Source organism: Lepus europaeus, chromosome 13 (genome assembly GCF_033115175.1).
Source record: "Lepus europaeus isolate LE1 chromosome 13, mLepTim1.pri, whole genome shotgun sequence".
Lineage (NCBI taxonomy): Eukaryota > Metazoa > Chordata > Mammalia > Lagomorpha > Leporidae > Lepus > Lepus europaeus.
The window spans coordinates 88,232,757-88,252,806 of NC_084839.1; the positions used below are offsets into that span (position 1 = coordinate 88,232,757).

A 20,050-nucleotide genomic window follows, 5' to 3' on the forward strand; every position below is an offset into this window, starting at 1 on the left:
GAGAGGCGTCTTCCTGGCCCATCCGCGCCGCGCAGGCGCACGCCCACGCAGCGCCCAGCTCCCGGCCCGAGCGTCCCGTCTCCTAGTAACCAGCCGCGAGACTTCTTTCCCTACCCGCGGCCCGGGCCGGTCGCACCTGGCGGGAACGCGCATGCGCAGGTGTGTCTGGCCGCTGCGCCTCCGCTCGCTCTGGGACACCTGCTGCTTCGCGGCGGTGTCTTTGTGCCGGTTTGCCCCGGGAGCCGGAATCGTGCGGGACCTGAGTTCGGCGAGCCCGTTACTCCTCAGAGCTGCTGTTGGCGCAGCCGCTGCCGCAGCCGACGGGGTTCGTGTCCAGGGAGCCTACCAGGTGGGGTTCTTCTTCGGCCTCGGGGAGTGAGGCGACCCGGCCTCGGTCAGCGCTGCTCCGCCCAGGCTGGGTTGACTTGGGAAGTGGCCGAACAGGCAGTGGAAACCCTGGTTCCTGCCCAGTATTTCTTCTGCACATGCTGGTGCTTCGCCAGACCCCGATTCCAGAAAACGAAAAGATGTACAGTCTCACTTCATATTTAATACTGGATCGCTTTCTGTTTAATACTATTTAAACTTTTTTATCCGGGAGCCTCTGGTCGGAGCACGCTCAGTAACTTAACCTTTTGTCGTCTTTTTGGCCATCCAAGTGCGTGAAGATGAACGTGACCTTGAGGTTGGTAAATTAGATTTTTAGTGAAGAACGAGACTGGCGTGATTCTGCCAGTTTTTTAAGGGCCCAGCCTGAATAGGAATATTTCTTACTATTTAGTATGTCATCTTAAACAACCCAAGAACTTGGGAACCTCAGCGCTGACTTCATCCCCTTGCGTTTTTCTACAGTTGAATTACAGATACTCGGTTTTTACAGCCGTCCTCTGGTGCCCTAGATGTAATATATGCCTGTGCGTTTTGAAAGTAAGATCTGTTTAAGGAGACAGTTCCTGGTGAGTACTCTTCCCCCCATCACACACACACACAAAAAAAAAAAACATAAAAAGGATAAGCAATTTTTAGGTTCAAACAGATATCTTCATAAAAGCCTTATTTTTCCAGCTTCTTGTTGCTTTCATAGGGTGTTCGTGCCATAGTTTCATATGTTGTATTTTATTTTCAGATACCATTTTTAAGTATAACTAGACACTAGAAAGTTAAACTGAGTGTCTCTCTTATTGTTTTTTAAAATCTTCATTTGAGAGGAAATAAGGGAGATAGAGGGCTTCTGTCTGCTCATTTATTCCCCTAATGCCCACAGCCGCTGGGGACAAGCTGGTGGCCAGGAACCCAGTCTGAAATGAGACATGAGTATCCCAGCTACCCATGAGACAATTGCCAACTGCTGCCTTTTATTTTCAATTAAACATCTCAGAAGACCCAAGGAACACATTTGTCCTGAAATCTAGTTATACATAATTGATAAAATAAGTGACAAGCAATGCATTCTCAGAGATCATCCTGAAAAGTTATGTTCTGGGAATAAATGGATAATCTCATGGCCTCTTCAGATAACTGAAATTATTTTGAATATAGGAATCTTATGACCTAGCTTTATTGAAAACTAATAAGAAAAATGTACTGTATAGAATTAAAAATGTGGAGAGGAGAGGATTATTAATAAAGTAGGTAGGAAAGTAATTCCATTATGAAATGAGTGACAAAAGGTTAGGCAATGAAGTATGCCACGTATATGTTTCTGAAAGTTCTTTGGAAAGAATGTAGGAAAAAGATCATTTTAATGTCAAAAGAGAGCATTAGGATTTTCCTTTGTTTTTCTGTAGAGGGCTCTACACTTCCCTAACCTGAGAGGGAAATCCCTTCCTTCTATAGAATCCCAAAGAGTGGTGAGTGCTCCACCCTCCCCCAGGACACTAAACCTTATTTAGTATCCTTGCTATCCCTTGCTTCAGACACCTTCTGTCTCATTCTAAGTTTTGGGTTTTCTGGTGCCTTAGTTTCTGCATCATTTCATAAGCTTCACTAAAAATCAGCTATTTGCCTTTTTTGTTTTTTCCTGGTCCCTTCCAAAAGAAGAAGAAGAAAACTAGGATTCCATTTATACATGTGTGAAACTACTTAAGTTGTTCCACAGCCCACTGATGCTCTGTTCATTTTTTAAAGATTTATTTATTTTGTTTTTTGAAAGTTACACAGAGAGAAGGAGAGGAAGAGAGAGAGAGATGTCTTCCATCTGCTGGTTCACTTCCCAGTTGGCCTCAATGGCTGGAGCTGTGCCAATCCAAAGCCAAGAGCCAGGAGCTCCGGGTCTCCCACGTGGGTGCAGGGGCCCAAGGACTTGGGCCATCTTCTACTGCTTTCCCAGACCATAGCAGAGAGTGGGATAGGAAGCAGAGCAGCCAGGACTCAAACTGGCACCCATATGGGATGTCAGCACTGCATGCGGCGGCTTTACCCACTACGCCACAGCGCTGGCCCCGCTCTGTTCATTTTTAAAAATTTTGTTTGTTTGTTTGTTTTTTTAATAGATTCATTTGCTTATTTGAAAGGCAGAGTTAGAAAGAGAAAGAAAGAACTTCTATCTGCTGGTTCACTCCCTAAATGGCTGCAATGCCTGGGGCTTGGCCAGGCCGAAGCCAGGAGCCTGGAACTCCAGCTGTCTTCCACTGCTTTCCCAGGCACTTTAGCAGGGAGCTGGATTGGAAGTGCAGAAGCCGGGACTCAAACCGGTGCCCATATGGGATGCCAGCACTGCAGGCGGCAGCTTTACCTGCTACACCACAGCGCCAGCCCTGCAGGTTGTACTTTCATGCTGCTTTTCATGCCTTCTAAGTTTTGATTGATTTCGAAAGACTGAAGATTTTGCACTTTTGGATGTTATAGGGTTATTTTTGTTTTTTCCTTTAAAAATATTTGGCTTTCAGCAGAAGATGGCCCAAGTCCTTGGGCCCCTGCACCCATGTGGGAGGCCCAGAAGAAGCTCCTGGCTCCTGGCTTTGGATCTGCTTAGCTCCAGCTGTTGTGGCCATCTGGGGAGTGAACCAGCAGATAGAACACCTTTCTTTCTCTCTGCCTCTGTCTCTCTGTAGCCTTTCAAATAAACATATATATTTTTTAAAAAGGAAAAAAAAAAAATAAATAAATATTTGGCTTTCTGGGGCCGGTGCTGTGACGCAGCAGGTTAAAGCCCAGCCTGCAGTGCCGGCATCCCATATGGGCACTGGTTTGAACCCTGGCTGCTCCACCTCCGATCTAGCTCTCTGCTGTGGCCTGGGAAAGCAGTAGAAGATGTCCCAAGTCCTTGGACCCCTGCACCAGTGTGGGAGACCCAGAAGAAGCTCCTGGCTCCTGGCTTTGAATCAGCCCAGCTCCAACCATTACAGTCATCTGGGGAGTGAACCAGCAAATAAAAGACCTCTCTCTCTCTCTCTCTCTCTCTCTCTCTCTCTCTCTCTCTCTCTCTCTTCTGCCTCTTCCTCTCTGTAACTCTGCCTTTCAAATAAATGATTTTTTTTAAAAAATGGCTTGCTTCTGAGATGCAGTAAGTTTATTTGGCAGACTTAGATCTGTACTACCCCAAATGGAAGCCACTAGCTACATGTGGTTGTCTGAATATATAGTAATGAAATAAAGTTTTTAAATTCATTTCCTCAGATGTACTATCTATATTTCAAATTCCAAAGCCACATTTGGCAGCTGGCTACCATATGGAATGCTGTAGATACAGAATATTTCCCTCACTAGAGAAAGCTCTATTGCATAGTGCTATTTAGAGTCTCGCTTTTAAGGTTTATCAACTCCAGTATAATGTCTGGGGTGAATTTGGCCTTTTTACTGAGCTGCTGCCTACATCAACATCGGAAGATCATTGTTCCATGTGTTTTGTCTGTTTGTTGTTGCTCTTTTTAAGATGTTTAAAGCGTGAGGATAAATCTGGTCCCCATCCCTCCACTATGGATGGACGCAGACGTCTTCCCCCATTTATAGTCGCAGGTCCCATGTCACTAGTTATCCCCAGCAGAAGTGTTTGCAATGCAAAAATTGTTTCCGGCTGAGGAAACCAAGCACAAAGACCTTGAAGCAGGAGAGGGTTTGGCACAGCACACAGTTGAGGAACAGCAATGAGGTCATAGGGCAGAGGCAGATTAAGGGAGAGAGAGATGACAGTGTTGTGTGTTAGACAAGAATGTCTCTTTAATATACTATTGATGTCGGCCAGCGCCGTGGCTTAACAGGCTAATCCTCCGCCTTGCGGCGCCGGCACACCGGGTTCTAGTCCCAGTTGGGGCACCGGATTCTGTCCCGGTTGCCCCTCTTCCAGTCCAGCTCTCTGCTATGGCCCGGGAGTGCAGTGGAGGATGGCCCAAGTGCTTGGGCCCTGCACCCCATGGGAGACCAGGAGAAGCACCTGGCTCCTGGCTTCGGATCAGCGAGATGCACCGGCCGCAGCAGCCATTGGAGGGTGAACCAACGGCAAAAAGGAAGACCTTTCTCTCTGTCTCTCTCACTATCCACTCTGCCTGCCAAATATATATATATACATATATATACATACATATACATATATATATATACACTATTGATGTCATAACAATTTACCACAGATATGGTGGCCTTAAGTGACACAAATTTATTAGAACGGAGTTCTGGAGGTTGGAAGTCCAAAAAGGTCTCAGTAGGCTAACACTGAGATGTTGGCAAGGCTGCATTCATGCTGGAAACTAGGGGAAAATCTGTTCCCTGGCCTTTCCAGCTTCCACGGGCTACCCACATTCCTTGGCTCATGTCTGCCCTCACAGCCAACAATGGCCAGTCAAGTGCTGCTCCCATTTCCACCAACATTCCGGCCACCCTGTTTCACTTGTAAAGGCACCACCAAATTAATCCAGGATAATCTTCCCACTTCAGGGTCAACGGACTAGCAGCCTCAATTCCCCCTTTCCGTGTAACACAAGGAATTCATAGGTTTTGGAGAGTAGACATACACATCATTGGAGACCACTGCTGTTCCTGTCCCAGCTGGGGTCTAGGTATGTAAGGCATCTGGCTTTTGCTCTGAGATGAGAAGCGACTAGCACTGTTGAGCAGAGGATTGATGGGATTTGTCTTACGTTTTGAAAGTCTTTGAAGAATGTACAGCAGGGAGGATGGACAGGGGTGAAAACAGAAAGAGGATCCATTGGGCTGGCATTGTGGCACAGCAGAATAAGCCAGTGCGTGCAGTGCCAGCATTTCATATCCGAGTGCTGGCAGGAGCCCTGGCTGCTCCACTTCTGACCCGGCTCCCAGATAATGTGTCTGGGAAAGCAGTGCGAGATGGCCCAAGGACTTGGGTTCCTGCCACCCACGTGGGAGTCCTGGACGGAATTCCAGGCCCCTGGCTTCAGCCTGGCCCAGCCCTGGCTTGTTGCAGCCATTTGGGGAGTTAGCCACCAGATGGAAGATCTCTTTTCTCTGCTTTTGTTGCTCCCTGTTACTCTGCCTTTACAAATAAATAAATCTTAAGGAAAAAAAAAAAAAAAAGTGGGGGGAGGGAGGAAAAAAGAAAGAGAAAAGAAGATTCATTGGCAAATTGGGCATGGAACTCAAAGACAGGATTGGAATGACTCCTTCAGCAGTGTCCAGTGTTTCCTGTCCTCCTGTAGTCTTCTGAATACTTGATACTGTTTACCCTTGTAAAGTCCACCATTCTGGTGGCAGTACATTTGCATTGGAGTGATTTCTGCTAAATAGGAAGATCTCTTCTGATCCGTAGTCAGACGCGTTATCCATTGCACAACTGGCCCCGCCAGGAATATCTCTTTAATATGCTCATTATCTACTTGGAGTTCCCTACCCAGTGAATTATGTCTTTATATTCTTCACCCAGTTTTCTACTAGCTTTTCTTTTTTCCTTGTTGACTTTAAGGAGTTCTTTTTTATATTTAGGTCTTGTTCAAGAAATCCCTCACCTGAAGGTGACAAATAAATTGTCCTACATTTTCTTCTATTGCATTTATAATCCTGCCTTTCATATTTAGATATTTAATGCACTTGGACTCCACTTTTATATATATGTATATATGACAGGGATCTTTGCTTTACTTTTGTCCACATAGTGAGCCAGTGGTCATAACATTATCATACTAAGTCTGTTCTCTCTCCTTTGCCTAAGAGTGCCACCTATGTCATATGTGAAGTTCCTGAACATACCCAAGTTCAAGTTGCAGTTCTGTCCTGTTTTATGGGTTTAACTGCACCTGACTGGTTGTGTTACTTTGGGTTTGTAACATATCTGTTAAGGCAAATTTCTTTGTTCTTTTTGTCCAAATTGATGTAGCCTTTTTATTAAAAAAAAGAAAAGAAGATTATTTATCTGAAAGGCAGAGTTCTGGGCAGAGTGAGGGGAGACAGAGAGAGAAAGAGATCTTCCATCTACTGGTTCACTCCCCAAATGGCCACAACAGCCAGAGTTGGGCCAATATGAAGCTAGAAGCCAGGATCCAGGAGCTTCTTCCAGGTCTCCCATGTGGGTACAGGCGCCCAACTACGTGAGCCATCTTGACTGCTTTCCCAGGCACATTAGCAGGCAGCTGGACCAGAAGTAACCACTATAGTACAATGCCAACCCTGATTTAGCGTCCTATATACTTTTATTCTTCCATGTACATTTAAGACTTCTTGAATGGCAACCCAAATAGCAGGCCAAAGAAGCCCCAATAGACTTTTTCTTCCTGCAAGTCCTCAGGATTCTGGGGGAGGTAACGTGAGATAATTCACAGAGCCAAATCTAACCTATTTGGTTCCTCTTCAATCACACTATTAGATTGAAGTTTAATGTACCAACTGATAATTATATGTTATTAGTTTACATTTGTTGCTTTCAAACACAGTATGACTATAGAATTTGTTAGTGTTTTTTCAAACTGTTTTCCAATTTTGACATTTTGAAAGGCTTTAAACTTACAGAAATGTAACAAGAATAATATGCTTAATTTTTTACTCTTTACTTCCTAGATTCAACAATTGTTAATATTTGGCATATTTTACTTTCTCTCTGTATTTATCTTCCTATCAACCTGTCTATTGCTAAACCATTTGAAAACAAGTGCAGATCTGATCCTTCACCCTTATTTCAGCATGTATTTCCTAAGACCAAGGACATTCACCGGAATGTGAATAGAGTGGTCACATCTCAACATTATTATCTAAGAAACCCTCCATATCTAAATTCTGAAATTATTCAAGCAATGACTTTATAGAACATTCTTCACCACCACCCTCAATTCAGGATTGCCCATTGCATTTGGAAATCCTGCATTTTTATTATCCTTGAGTCTGAAACAGTTCCTCTGCTTTTCTTACTTTCATGTCATTGATACTATAAAACAAGATACAGGCATTTTGTTTAATAGACTGTCAATTTGGGTTTCTTTGTTTCTTCATGAGTAGATTCAGATTATGCATTTTTGACAGGACGTTTTCTTTGTAATTAAAGAAGAAAAACCATAGAATAGAATAAAGCCAGTTTTATTAATTTGAAGATAGTACTGGATATTTCTTTGGTGAGGAAGAAAAATCCATCTGATCATTACAAATCTAAGAAACAAGTGTACCTACATTTTAGAATTTCATCAGAGACATCTACAAAATTAGTGAAATTATATTTGATTCCCACAAAGCCAAATCATTACTATTTATCTAATTGTTAACATTTGTACAACTACAGTATTTGGAATACTACAATAGGCTAGATTAAACATTGATATTCCATTATAGGTATGGATAAACAGGATTTCAAGATAATTAGGGCTTGAAGTGTATGGAATTGTAAACTATGCGAATTAATGGTAAAACTACTACTCAAACAGTAATAGTACTTTATATTTTGTGTATCTGTGTGGGTGCAAACTGTTGAAATCTTTACTTAGTATATACCAAGTTGATCTTCTGTATATAAAGATAATTGAAAATGAATCTTGATGAAGAATGGGATGGGAGAAGGAGTGGGAGATGGGATGCTTGTGGGTGGGAGGGAGGTTATGGGGGGGAAAAGCCACTATAATCTAAAAGTTGAACTTTCAAAATTTATATTTATTAAATAAAAGTTTAAAAAATAGAGAGAAATAAAATTTACATCTTTAAAAAAAAAAAAAAACATTATAGGGGCCAGCACTGCGTCACAGCAGGTAAAGCTGCCTCCTGCAGTGCCGGCATCCCATATGGGCACCAGTTCAAGTCCTGGATGCTCCACTTCTGATCCAGCTCTCTGCTATGGCCTGGGAAAGCAGTAGAAGATGGTCCAAGTGTTTGGGCCCCTGCACCCATGTGGGAGACCTGGAAGAAACTGCTGGCTCCTGGTTTCTGATTGATGCAACTGCGGCCATTGCGGCCATCTGGGGAGTGAACCAGCGGATGGAAGACTTTCTCTCTCTCTCTCTCTCTCTCTGCCTCTGCCTCTGCCTCTCTGTAACGCTGCCTTTCAAATAAATAAAAATCTCAAAAAAATTTTTAAAACATTATAGTAGCTAACTATTAAAGAACATATTCTAGCAAGTAGGTGAATGCCTTCATTCATAGCTGTGGAGTGTGCTCCAGATCTCAGCACCTTTGGTAGGTTAGTATTCTGCAATAAGAACTGGGCTTTCTTGGGGCCAGCATTGTGGCATATCTGGTAAAGCCGCCTTCTGCAGTGCCAGCATTCCATTTGGATGCCAATTCAAGTCTTGACTGCCTACTAACGTGCCTGGGAAGGCAGCAGAGGATGGCCCAAGTGCTTGGGCCCCTGTACCCACGCCAGAGATCCAGGTGAAGCTCCTGGGTCCTGGATTCTGCTTGACACAGCCTTAGCTATTGCAGCCCTTTAGGGAGTGAACGAGAAGATGGAAGATCTCCCTCTCTCTGTAACCCTGCCTTTCAAATAAATAAAAATAAATCCTATTAAAGAAAGAAAAAGAATTGGGCTTTCTCAAGTCTATTGTGCCAGGAATCCTTCCCCTTCTGCCATCTTGGTCAACTCTTCCTAGAAAATTCCTGCCTGCCTTTCAAAACTGAACCCTGACCTAGGCCCCCACTCCTTTGGGAACCTTTTCAAGGTGTTGCGCAATGTTGCCTGCTCTCTGCTATTAATAAATAGGGCATTCTTAATACCAAATGCCATAACTTTATTGGACTTTTTTTTTTTTTTTTTTTTTTTTTGCAGAATACCTACCAGGGCCTGTGGTAACTATTTCTATAACCTAGTAATAATTAATTACACGTTTTTACTAACAAGATTGAAGGACAATTATAAGTTCTATTTTTAGAAAGGCAACCAAACATAAAATTGGGCAAATCTCCTTTTAAAAAGACTTTCAGTGAGAATGTATAGGACCTGCAAACACTCCCTCAAAGAATATGTAAACACTGAAGGGTGGAAGGCAATTTTATTCTGTGAATGTTTTTGTAATCCATGACATTTTATCTAAACATTAACATAAAATTGATTGAAATTCCTGTTGTATTCACTTGTTTCCTGTATTTTTTTTTTTTTTTTCAGTAATAAAGTTGAAGAAACATTTCCACAACTTTAAAAGGTACCTGCGAACCATTGTGATATCTGTCCGGCTGTCCCAATGGGATTTTCACTTAGTAAATCTGTCACTCAGGTAACTGCTATGCACACTGATTCAAAAATGGATGACCACTTAATACAGGGGACTGAGAAAACGAAGTTGGAACCTGTGACTCAGTTATTTCAGAACACCAAGAAAATAAGGTTTGAAGACACAAGCCAAGCCAACTTTCCCAGGATCGAAGGGACTGGCACAGGATATCTTTCAGAGAAAGCCTTGAGTTCAGTGGTATATGTTAAAGAAAGTGATGGAATAGAAATGACAGATGTGGAATGAAGTAATTTCTGCATACTAACACAGAAACCAAAAAGTGCTTTTGAAAGAGGAGGTGTTGAATGAGAACTGAACTTTATTCAGAAAAGTTGACAAAATGAAGGAAGAATATTTATTTTTCACTATTTATGAGCCATCTTAGACTGCATTTTTTGATGATATGTATTCAAAAGGTAGTTGCTTTAAGGAGAAAAAACCTTCCAAAATTTAAAACAGGTTTCTCTGGTAGTATATTCTATCCTTGTTAAAAAAACCAGAGTTTTTCAGTAAGAATATTTGAATGGCATCAACATTCACTGTATTTCTTTAGCAAGTGTTATTTTTTTAAAGTGTGCAAGCAATTTGACTTCAGTATTTCACATGCTGTTTGATAGACCAGTTCTATATGTGACATTTCCATGGGATTTTGCATTGAGGAACTTTACCTTCCTACATTTTCCATTTCTATTCTCTATTAGATCACTGCAGATGAACTCTGCAAAAGACAGGCTAATTGTGTATCTTCAGAAAGAAGCGTATCACATTTAACACTTTCCTTTTAAAGCTATTATTTTCCTCACATTGAAATAATTTCAGTTAGAAAATACTCTTTCCAATTGTAATGGTTTATCTTGCAGATGTTACCATTGTATACCACCAATATTTAATTTAAAAAACATAGTGTTTAAAAAAAAACCTGCTGTATATATTGGTTATTAAAATGTCTTGTGTGGAACAGCAATATTGTTAGATGAAATTAAAGCCATTTTTAACTGTTCTGACTATGGCCTGTATTGTGTTATATATGTTTTGAACATCTTCCTGTACTTTAATGATGCTGAACTGTGTAACCTCCTTAATAGTCAAACAAAGAGGAAAAGACATCTTCTTTTGGGGGAATCAGTATTTTATAAATCAGAAAAATACTGAGGAAATATATTTGTAGGTAGTTGTGGGCCTAGAGGAGGAAAAAAATGTTGAATGGAACACAAGCCAATAAGACAATGCTTTGTGTCGTTTACAGAACATCATTTTTTGGAAGAGAAAAATAGAAAAACATAGAAGTCTGTCATTTGTGCATCTGCCCTGGCACTGTGCTTTGTGCTGGAGATACAGCAGTGAGTACAGCAGCCACGCCTTCACAGCACTGTCCACCAGAGAAGACAAAAACATTATAGACTAACTAGAAAATAAAAACTGACGTGCCTGGGAGAAAAACTGAAGCATTTAGAGAGAGAGAATAAGAGGCACAACACATTAACTCGATTTTAATTGTGAGAACTAGGAAGGCGTCTCTGAGGACATGACATTTATAGTTTTTGCATTGACATGCTTGTCCAAGTAGGTGATGACAAGAGTTCAGGAGAAGCTTGGCGGATGTGGTGATGGTTGGGAAGTGGAAAGTGAGGAAGAAGAAACGGTTTTTAGCAGGAAAGAGCAACACATGAAAATCCCCTGAGAGGAAGAGAGAATTCAGGAGCACGGATTTCGGAAATCCCAGGTTTCTAAAGTAGTTATGTATATGGAACTAAAAAAAAAAATTGGGGGGGGGGGCCTGCGCAGTGGCTCACTTGGTTAATCCTCCACCTGCAGTGCTGGCATCCCATATGGGCACCAGGTTCTAGTCCTAGTTGCTCCTCTTCCAGTCCAGCTCTCTGCTGTGGCCCAGGAAGGCAGTGAAGGATGGCCCAAGTGCTTGGGCCCTGCACCCACATGGGAGGCCAGGAGGAAGCACCTGGCTCCTGGCTTCGGATCGGCGCAGCACCGGCCGTGGTAGCCATTTAGGGGGTGAACCAACGGAAGGAGGACCTTTCTGTCTCTCTCACTGTCTAACTCTGCCTGTCAAATAAAAAAAAAATTTTTTTTGAAGTTGTATTCAGATGTGGTATTTATAAAGCCATAGGAATGAGGGAGATTGTTTAAGAAGAACATACAGTGTGAGATAAAAACCGCAACAGTTAGTGGCTGATGAGAGCAGAAACAGCTGGGCGCTGAGGATTTGGCTATGGGGCTGGACAAAGACAGGGGCAGGTTAACGTCAAGTTCACCCCCGGGAGTCTTGCCAGGTAGAGGCAGTGAGCCGAGAGGTTAGATGAAAAACAGTGAAAGTCTGCTGGATCTGCCAACACGCATGTCACCAGTGACCTGGGTCAGAAGCACTTCCGCTGGGACAGTGAGGCAAAAGCCATTTTAGAGTAGATTTGGAAATGGCGAAGTAGAAGCAGCTCTGCTTTGAAGGGAGTGGAAGGATGAAGGTGGAAGAAGGAGGACTGTTGAGATGAGACAGGGTACGCGTGTCTGAGTGCCACAGAGAAGCGAAGTAGGAGAGGGAGTAAGAATAACCAAGGGACAGAAGCCTTAGAGCAGGGAGAAAGGCAGGGGACCCTTAACACCACCTCAGAAGACAACAGGGGCCGGGTACGGGGCGGGGGAAGAGCCATCTTGATTTCCAGAGAAATGGGATTTAGCAGGGATATAAGCAGAGTAACAATATTACGTGGTTATTTCAAATAGGAAAATGCCTATGGGAATTAAATTCTGAACACTAATCCCATGTGCATAATACAAGACCGACTCTGGGTGACTGTTCACAGGTGTAATGATAAATGAGGGGTCACTGGGTCTTCACCGTAACTCTACATGACACCCTGGTCAGATGCAGTATCGGCACCACCAAATGGTGAACCTTGACCACTTCTTACTCCAAGAGGCAAGACTTGTCTTCCACCGTCACTGAAAAAGACGATTTACTAAACTCTATAGGCTCCTCTAGTCGAGAGGTGGGGCCCATCACCGGACCCCTTACCTCTGGGCTGGCTTTGTTGTTGCTTTGGTTCAGGGCTGCTGCTAAGGCTCTGCCTAACCAGCCCAGCGTAGCCAGCCCTGGCCGAGGGAAGCCAGGGGAGAAGCTCTGCTGATTCCAGCAGCGGAATCACCCAACCTGCCACATGATTGCTAGAGATCATAATTCCTTGTAAGCCACTAATGTTGGTGGCAGTTTGTTAAGGCATGCAATAGTGAGTTGAAACTATGACCTTGCTACCTTAGTAGCTGGGGGGATTTCTTGTCAAATGCTATGAGGGACACCCTAAACAAAGAGCGCTAGGGGATGGCGCTGTGGCGCAGTGGGTTAAAGCCGCCGCCCTGCAGTGCTGGCGCCCCATGTGGGCGTGGGTTCGAGTCCCGGCTGCTGCACTTCCCATCCTGCTCAGCTCAAGTCCTTGGGCCCCTGCATCCGCGTGGGAGACTTGGAAGAAGCTCCTGGCTCCTGGCTTCGGATCAGCACAGCTCCAGCCGTTATGGCCATTTGAGAAGTGAACCAGCGGATGGAAGATTCATTCTGTTTACCTCTAACTCCATCTGTCAAATAAATAAAATAAACCTTAAGCAAAAAATCACTAGCCTCGGGGTGCGTTTTCCGCTCCACTCCATCCTACTTATTGCCATCTCTATATTGCGAATGCCTACGTGTATTCCTCCAAATGCAATTTCTTTCCAAGCCGATATGAGTGAGCTTCTTCGCCTGTCAAGGGGAGTTAACCTGCCGTCTGGACAGTGGGGAGGCGATACGGAAAGACCAGGGCGATACCTTCAGGGTCAGTGCTCGGGATGGGGTGAGACCCCTGCCCGACGGCTCCCCCTGAACTCGCCCCACCACACCACACCGGCTTCTCCCACCTTCGCCCCCGGCTGGCGGTTAACTCCGAGCGGTCACGCAGGGAACTCTCATCTGAACTGGGGATTTGTGACTTCCGTATTTTATTCCCATGTATCCTGCGTCCCTGGGTGGGCTTGGCCCTCCCACAGTGCCCTTGGAAGCCCTACGAGAGCCCCGGGCCCCGCGACCCCGGAAAACCAGAGGGAGTCCGGGCGCGCTCCGGGGACAGCCCCACTTCCGCCCGGCACTTCCGGCAGTCAGGCCGCGCGAGCGGGGGGCGGGCCCTCGGGGGGGGGGCGGGTCCAGACCCGACTCCGCCCCTGGGCGGAGCCTATAGGAGACCCAGGCCGGGCCCGACCGGGACGCCGGGAGTTCGCAGTCAGACGCGTCCTCGTCCCGCACGAACTCGTGCGAACACGCAAGAAGCCCGGGACGCGACCGGAAGCAGCCGGTGAGTGAAACCGGAAGCAGATCTCCCGGGCACGCCGCGGGCTTTGGCGGGAGACCTGGACCCCGGGTGCGTGCGCGGGCTTCTTCCCGCCGGAGGCGCGGACCCGGGGACCTTGAGGGTGGGTCCCGCGTGCTGGCCGCCGGAGGCCCGCCGCCGCTGGTGCTCAGGGGTCTGCGGGAGACCTGGACCCCGGGTGCGTGCGCGGGTTTCCTCCCGCCGGAGGCGCGGACCCGGGGACCTTGAGGGTGGGTTCCGCGTGCTGGCCGCCGGAGGCCCGCCGCAGCTGGTGCTCAGGGGTCTGCGGTTTGCCCTCTGCGCTCGGAACGACCTGATTTTCCCTGTTAGGAATGGTTGATCCTAAACCCAGTTAGGAAGGGTCTACAGCGTAAAACCTGCTAGCTGCTAGCTGCGTGCACGCCCGCAGAGAGCCTAGAGGCCCAGCAAAACAGGCACACTCCCGGGATGAGATGCCGGATAGGTTGTGTATTCTCCGAGACGTAGCAACATCATGGGGTCTTTGTGAAGCAGCTTGGCCTGCCTAGAAACGTAGATAGCACTGTGCTTTGCTGTTTGGTGATAGAGAAGCGTGTTTGGCAGTGCGAAGCGGTAGCGAAGTGTCCCCAAGAACACAGCAATCAGAATGCCTTCCTAGGGGGTCGGGCGTTTGGCCTAGCGATTAAGGTGCCGTGCCATGGCCTGTAAGACCCCCACGTCTGTAAACTGGGGTACCTGGGATCCATTCCCCGTTCGGCGCCAGCATCAGGGTCTCCCACGCGGGTGCACGGGCCCAAGGACGTGGGCCATCTTCCACTGCTTTCCCAGACCATAGCAGAGAGCTGGATGGGAAGTGGAGCAGCCGGGACTCGAACCGGTGCCCATATGGGATGCTGGCGCTTCAGGCCAGGGCGTTAACCTGCTGTGCCACAGCTCCAGCCAACTCTGCATTTTATCACATTTAATTCTCTCAAGCATTCTGTGAAGTCTGAGGCATTTAAAGCAAGTAGGAGTTAATCACTTGCCTAGGGATATTTAGTGCTAAGTGGCAGAGCCGGGATTGAAATTGTAAGCTCTTCACTAATTTGCTATCCTGCATTCCAGACTAGTGTGAGAGCCTTGGCCTTAGGGAAGGATGTACACAAGGTCTTTGAGGATCTCCATTACAAACCCCACCCAGCTTAGTAGCATCCACCACCCCTCTTTGTTACTGTTGCTCCCTTGGATCCCAGTGAAAGAATCCTTAGTGCCAGCAGAGGCTGCCTCCCTACCTGCACTTTGGATTCCAACACCATCATTTTTTCAGAGACCTGCCTCCACCAAGGTTGTCCTCTCATCTTCCGTGTCTCCTACCGGGATCTAAACATACTCGGGTCTCTTATGTCGTAAGTCCCCTCCTAACTGCACATACCACTGCTGACTACTGCCCTAGATTTCCCACCTCACAGCTAGAATACTCACTCTCCACTGTGGGCTTCCCATTTGCCACAGCACATCTGGTTTTGGCCAAGATCACAAATAACCTTGAAGCTGTTCCTGCTAATAGATCTTTCCACTCCTTATCGTATTTGATCTGTTTTCAGCATTTGGCACTGTTGCCCATCTTGTTTCCTTGAAGCTTCCACAGTCCCATATGCCTCCCTCATGCTTCTGAGGGTGAAGTTCAAGTATTTCTCAAGGATTATTTTTTCTACAAGGATGTTAAGGCTTATCTTAATCTGACCTCTTCTCCTATCTCTTTATCCCTTGCAACTCCCCATTCTTGTACTCATATATACTAGAGCGACTGGAATCAAATTCTTTGCATGAGTTCTATCTCTTTTTCTACAAAGCTGCTGCACATGGTTGAAATATTTTTCCTTACCCCTTTTACGTTTCATCTGTAATGTCCCAATTTTGAGTATATGTGCTGCTGAAGTGGGCACTTTTAATGGCACTTACACTGATTAGAGGGTTAGATGGTCCTCTAATGTACTTAGAGCTATCACAGCACTTATGACACTGTATGTTTATTATCACCTCACTTGCTTTCTAGTGTCTACAACTAGATAGAGGAGATAGTAAAAGTTTTTGAAGGTACTTTGATCCCTCTTTCTTGTAATATTTAATTTTTATTTATTTTCATTTTATTTAAAAGGCAGAGACAGAGATAGAACTCTTCTATTTTCTGGTCCACTCCCAAATGCCAGTGACAGCCAGGGTGGCCAAGCTGAAGATTGGAGCCCAGAACTCTGGATCACCCCTGTGGGTAGCAGAAACCCAAGTCTTGAACCATCACCTGCTGTCTCCCAGGGTGGATATCAGCAGATGCTGGATCAGAAGTGGAGTAGCCAGGACTCCAACTAGACACTCCAATGAGATGTGCCCATCCCAAGTGGGGACTTGACTATTGTGCCAAACACCATTCCCTTCTTTCCCTCCCTCTCTCTCTCCTCCCTCATCCTGGTTCAGATCCTTGTTATCTTCAGCCTTGTTATCTTTAGCTGCTTTCCCTACCTCCAGTCTATCCTTTCTCTAATATGTTGTCAGTTTGCAGCAGCAGTCTTATTTAATGGCCAACTTAACACTTTCCTGCTTAAAACACTTGTGAAGGTCATAGCTACTGTTCAGTCCATATGTTGTAGATTAGAAGAACTTTTCTTGGCCGGCACCGCGGCTTGCTTGGCTAATACTCTGCCTGTGGCACCAGCACCCCGGATTCTGTCCTGGTTGCTCCTCCTCCAGTCCAGCTCTCTGCTGTGGCCCGGGAAGGCAGTGGAGGATGGCCCAAGTGCTTGGGCCCAGCACCTGCATGGGAGACCAGGAGGAAGCACCTGGCTCCTGGCTTCGGATCGGAGCAGCGCGCCGGCCATAGCGGCCATTTGGGGGGTGAACCAATGGAAAAGGAAGACCTTTCTCTGTTCTCTCTCTCTCACAGTCTAACTCTGCCTGTCAAAAAAAAAAAAAAAGAAGAAGAAAAACTTTTCTTGTCCTCCCCTCTGTCCCCTTCCTGCTTCGTGCCTAGTAGGCATTCCATAAATATTTGTTGGAGGAATTCAAATAGAACCAAGAATAATGAGACTTCCCAAAGAAATGCAATCTGGATGCAGGGACTTCCTGGGATGGTGTAGGCAGGGGCTTCAGTGGAGTTAGAAAACTGATAATATTACTCTGTCCCTTAGGGAGGAGCCCCTAGAAGATACCTTACTATTGGATGACTCTTTGCCTTTGCCTGGAATAACTGTGTGTGTGTGTGTACATGAGTGCATGCATATATATACACATGTGGCCTGAAATAAAGTGGGTGTATACTAAAATGTTAAATTTTGATCCTCTCCAGGTGGTGGGATTATGGATTCTTTTATTTTCTTTATTTTACTTATCAGTATCTTCTCATTTTTCTCAATGAACTTGTATTACTTGTGAATTCAAAATAATTTGCTTAGGTTTGATAGAGTGGGCATTTAGTCTAGTGGTCACGATGCTTGTATCCCACATCAGAGTATCTGGGTTTGACTCCTGGCTCCAGCTTCCTGCCAGTGCAGTCCTGCCTCCTGGGAGGCAGTGGTGATGCCTCAAGTAATGAGGTTGCTGTCACCCCCATAGGAGACCTAGGTTGCATTCAGTTTTGGCCCCGGCCCAGCCTTAGCCTATGCAGGCACTTGGAGAGTGAACCAGCAAATGGGAGCTAGCCGTCCCCCAACCCCTGCTCTACCTCTCGCATAAAGAAATACTTTAAAATGATTTGGAGCAGGCATTTGGCCTAGTAGTTAAGATGCCAGCCGAGATGCTACGGCTCACATCAGACTATCTGGGTTCGACACCTGGCTCCCACTCCTGACTCCCGCTTCCTGCTAATGTGCACCCTGAGAGGCAAAAATGTTGGCTCAAGAATTGAGTTATGGTACCCAGCTCTGGCTTCAGCCATCATAGGCATTTGGAAAATGAACTAGTGAATGGAAACTCACTCTCTTTCTCTCTCTCTCTGTGCCTCTCAAAAGTAATAATAATAAATTTTCTCAGCTCTGAGATTTAGTGTATAATGTATATTCTGTAGACTTATTGCTTGGAAACTACGTCAACTGAAATTATTTGGAGTTTGTCTATTTACTCTGAGTACTGTGTTATAGAGTTGCAGAGGACTAGGAATAAAGCTAAAAGGCAAGAGAAGCAACTGAACTGGATACTTCAGAGAATTAGGTATGTTTGGAGTAAATAACCAATAATTGATAATGAGAAAAGAGAATTTAATTTTCCTTGCATTAACTGGTCTGTATTCTATTTTTCAGAGCATGCGGACTCCATATTCAATGAAGAATTGTCTCCAGTTACTTTGTAACCACAAGGTCCCAGTAGCTGGCTTTAAAACCACAGTAAAAAGTGGACTCATTTTACAGTCAGTTTCCAATGACGTTTATCAAAATCTGGCTGTGGAAGACTGGATCCATGACCATGTGAATCCAGAAGGCAAGCCAATTCTTTTCTTTTGGAGAAATTCTCCCTCTATTGTAATTGGTAGGCATCAGAATCCTTGGCAGGAATGTAATCTGAATCTGATGAGAGAAGGAGGTGTAAAACTGGCTCGGAGAAGAAGTGGAGGAGGAGCAGTCTACCATGATATGGGTAATATCAATTTGACTTTCTTTACAACCAAAAACAGATATGATAGAATGAAAAATCTGAAATTGGTTGTGAGAGCTCTGAATGCCGTTCAACCCCAGCTAGATGTGCAGGCTACCAAAAGGTTTGACCTTTTACTCGATGGACAGTTTAAAATCTCAGGAACAGCCTCTAAGATTGGCCGGGCGACTGCCTATCACCATTGCACTTTATTATGTTGTACTGATAGGACCGCCTTATCTTCTTTGCTGAAGAGCCCTTACCAAGGGATCAAGACCAATGCCACCACTAGCATACCTTCCGTGGTAAAGAATCTTTTTGAAAAAGATCCAACTCTGACCTGTGAAGTGGTGATGAATGCCATTGCTACAGAGTATGCTGCTTACCATCAACTTGATAGTCACATTACCCTGATAAACCCAGCAGATGAGACACTGTTTCCTGGAATAAGTAGCAAAGCCGAAGAGCTACAAACTTGGGAATGGATATATGGCAAAACTCCAAAGTTTAGTATAAACACTTCCTTTAATGTGTTGTATAAACACTCATACCTAGAAATTAAAGTATTCATAGACATAAAGAATGGCAGAATTGAAATCTGCAGTATTGAAGCACCTGATCATTGGTTGCCACTGGAAATATGTGACAAATTAAATTCAAGTTTTATTGGCAGCAAGTTTTGCCCAGTTGAAGCTACCATGCTAACAAATATATTACTTAGAACATGTCCAGAAGACCATGAACTGCACAGTAAATGGAATATGCTCTGTGAAAAAATTAAAGGAATAATGTGATTCCTACATTTCTTAGTACCATTTCAATGAGAAAATAAAAATTTCTAATGCATGTTTTGTGTCTGCTTTGAAAAACGAGAGAGGGCTTACTCTCCCAGTAACTCCCATTTGAAATGATCACCAATCCTTGTCCGTGTTTCCTACCATCTTCTAGAATACTCTTTCTTTCTTCACTGATTTAATACCTGGCACATATTTATATTCCGGCTCCTTCCTCATTTATTGACCTCGGGATGGGAACCATGTTAGACACTCTGAACTCTGAATTTGTTTTTTGCTTTTTTACTTCTAAGGATTATAACCCAGGCTTCTATTTTTCTTAAACTCTAAAATTCTCCCTTTTAGTTACACAGTTGACCCTCAGTATCCATGAAGGATTGGTTCCAGCACACCTTAAGAATACCAAAATTTGTGGATGACTGAGTTCCTTAAAGAAATGGCATGGTGGGGCCGGCGCCATGGCTCACTTGGTTAATCCTCTGCCTGCGGCACCAGCATCCCATATGGGCGCCAGGTTCTAGTCCTGGCTGCTCCTCTTCCAGTCCAGCTCTCTACTGTGGCCCGGGAGGGCAGTGGAGGATGGCCCAAGTGCTTGGGCCCCTGCACCCGCATGGGAGACCAGGAAGAAGCACCTGGCTTCTGGCTTTGGACCGGCGCAGCACTGGCCATAGCAGTTATCTGGGGAGTGAACCAACGGAAGGAAGACCTTTCTGTCTATCTCTGTCTGTAACTTTACCTGTCAAAT

General features: G+C 45.0%; 2 protein-coding genes across 10 annotated transcripts; both read left to right on the forward strand.

Annotated features, from left to right (window-relative positions):
- The first annotated feature begins 28 nt into the window (after positions 1 to 28).
- C13H2orf15 (chromosome 13 C2orf15 homolog) lies at positions 29 to 10,565 on the forward strand. 3 transcript variants are annotated; one of them, XM_062208776.1, is made up of 3 exons: positions 29 to 159; positions 853 to 956; positions 9,519 to 10,565. In XM_062208776.1, the coding sequence occupies exons 2-3, from the start codon at positions 909 to 911 to the stop codon at positions 9,831 to 9,833; spliced, it is 363 nt and encodes a 120-aa protein (XP_062064760.1). In that variant the 5' UTR covers positions 29 to 159; positions 853 to 908; the 3' UTR covers positions 9,834 to 10,565. The 3 variants fall into 3 exon arrangements, with proteins under 3 accessions (XP_062064760.1, XP_062064759.1, XP_062064761.1); XM_062208775.1 differs by lacking the exon at positions 29 to 159 and adding an exon at positions 174 to 349; XM_062208777.1 differs by lacking the exon at positions 29 to 159 and having other exon boundaries at positions 869 to 956; positions 9,482 to 10,565.
- Positions 10,566 to 13,809: 3,244 nt separating this feature from the next.
- Positions 13,810 to 20,050, forward strand: LIPT1 (lipoyltransferase 1). 7 transcript variants are annotated; one of them, XM_062209936.1, is made up of 3 exons: positions 13,810 to 13,918; positions 18,022 to 18,091; positions 18,181 to 20,050. In XM_062209936.1, exon 3 carries the CDS (start codon positions 18,184 to 18,186, stop codon positions 19,303 to 19,305), a length of 1,122 nt encoding a protein of 373 aa, XP_062065920.1. In that variant the 5' UTR covers positions 13,810 to 13,918; positions 18,022 to 18,091; positions 18,181 to 18,183; the 3' UTR covers positions 19,306 to 20,050. The 7 variants fall into 7 exon arrangements, with proteins under 7 accessions (XP_062065920.1, XP_062065921.1, XP_062065924.1 ...); XM_062209940.1 differs by lacking the exon at positions 13,810 to 13,918 and adding an exon at positions 13,944 to 13,984; XM_062209938.1 differs by lacking the exon at positions 13,810 to 13,918 and adding an exon at positions 14,093 to 14,111.

Excerpts from the sequence above, each read along its gene's own strand:
- C13H2orf15 (XM_062208776.1), top strand. The coding sequence starts at position 909 with ATGCCTGTGCGTTTTGAAAGTAAGATCTGTTTAAGGAGACAGTTCCTG. Across the intron at positions 957-9,518 it reads GTTTAAGGAGACAGTTCCTG|GTACCTGCGAACCATTGTGA; the intron begins GTGAGTACTCTT and ends CAACTTTAAAAG.
- LIPT1 (XM_062209936.1), top strand. The coding sequence starts at position 18,184 with ATGCGGACTCCATATTCAATGAAGAATTGTCTCCAGTTACTTTGTAAC.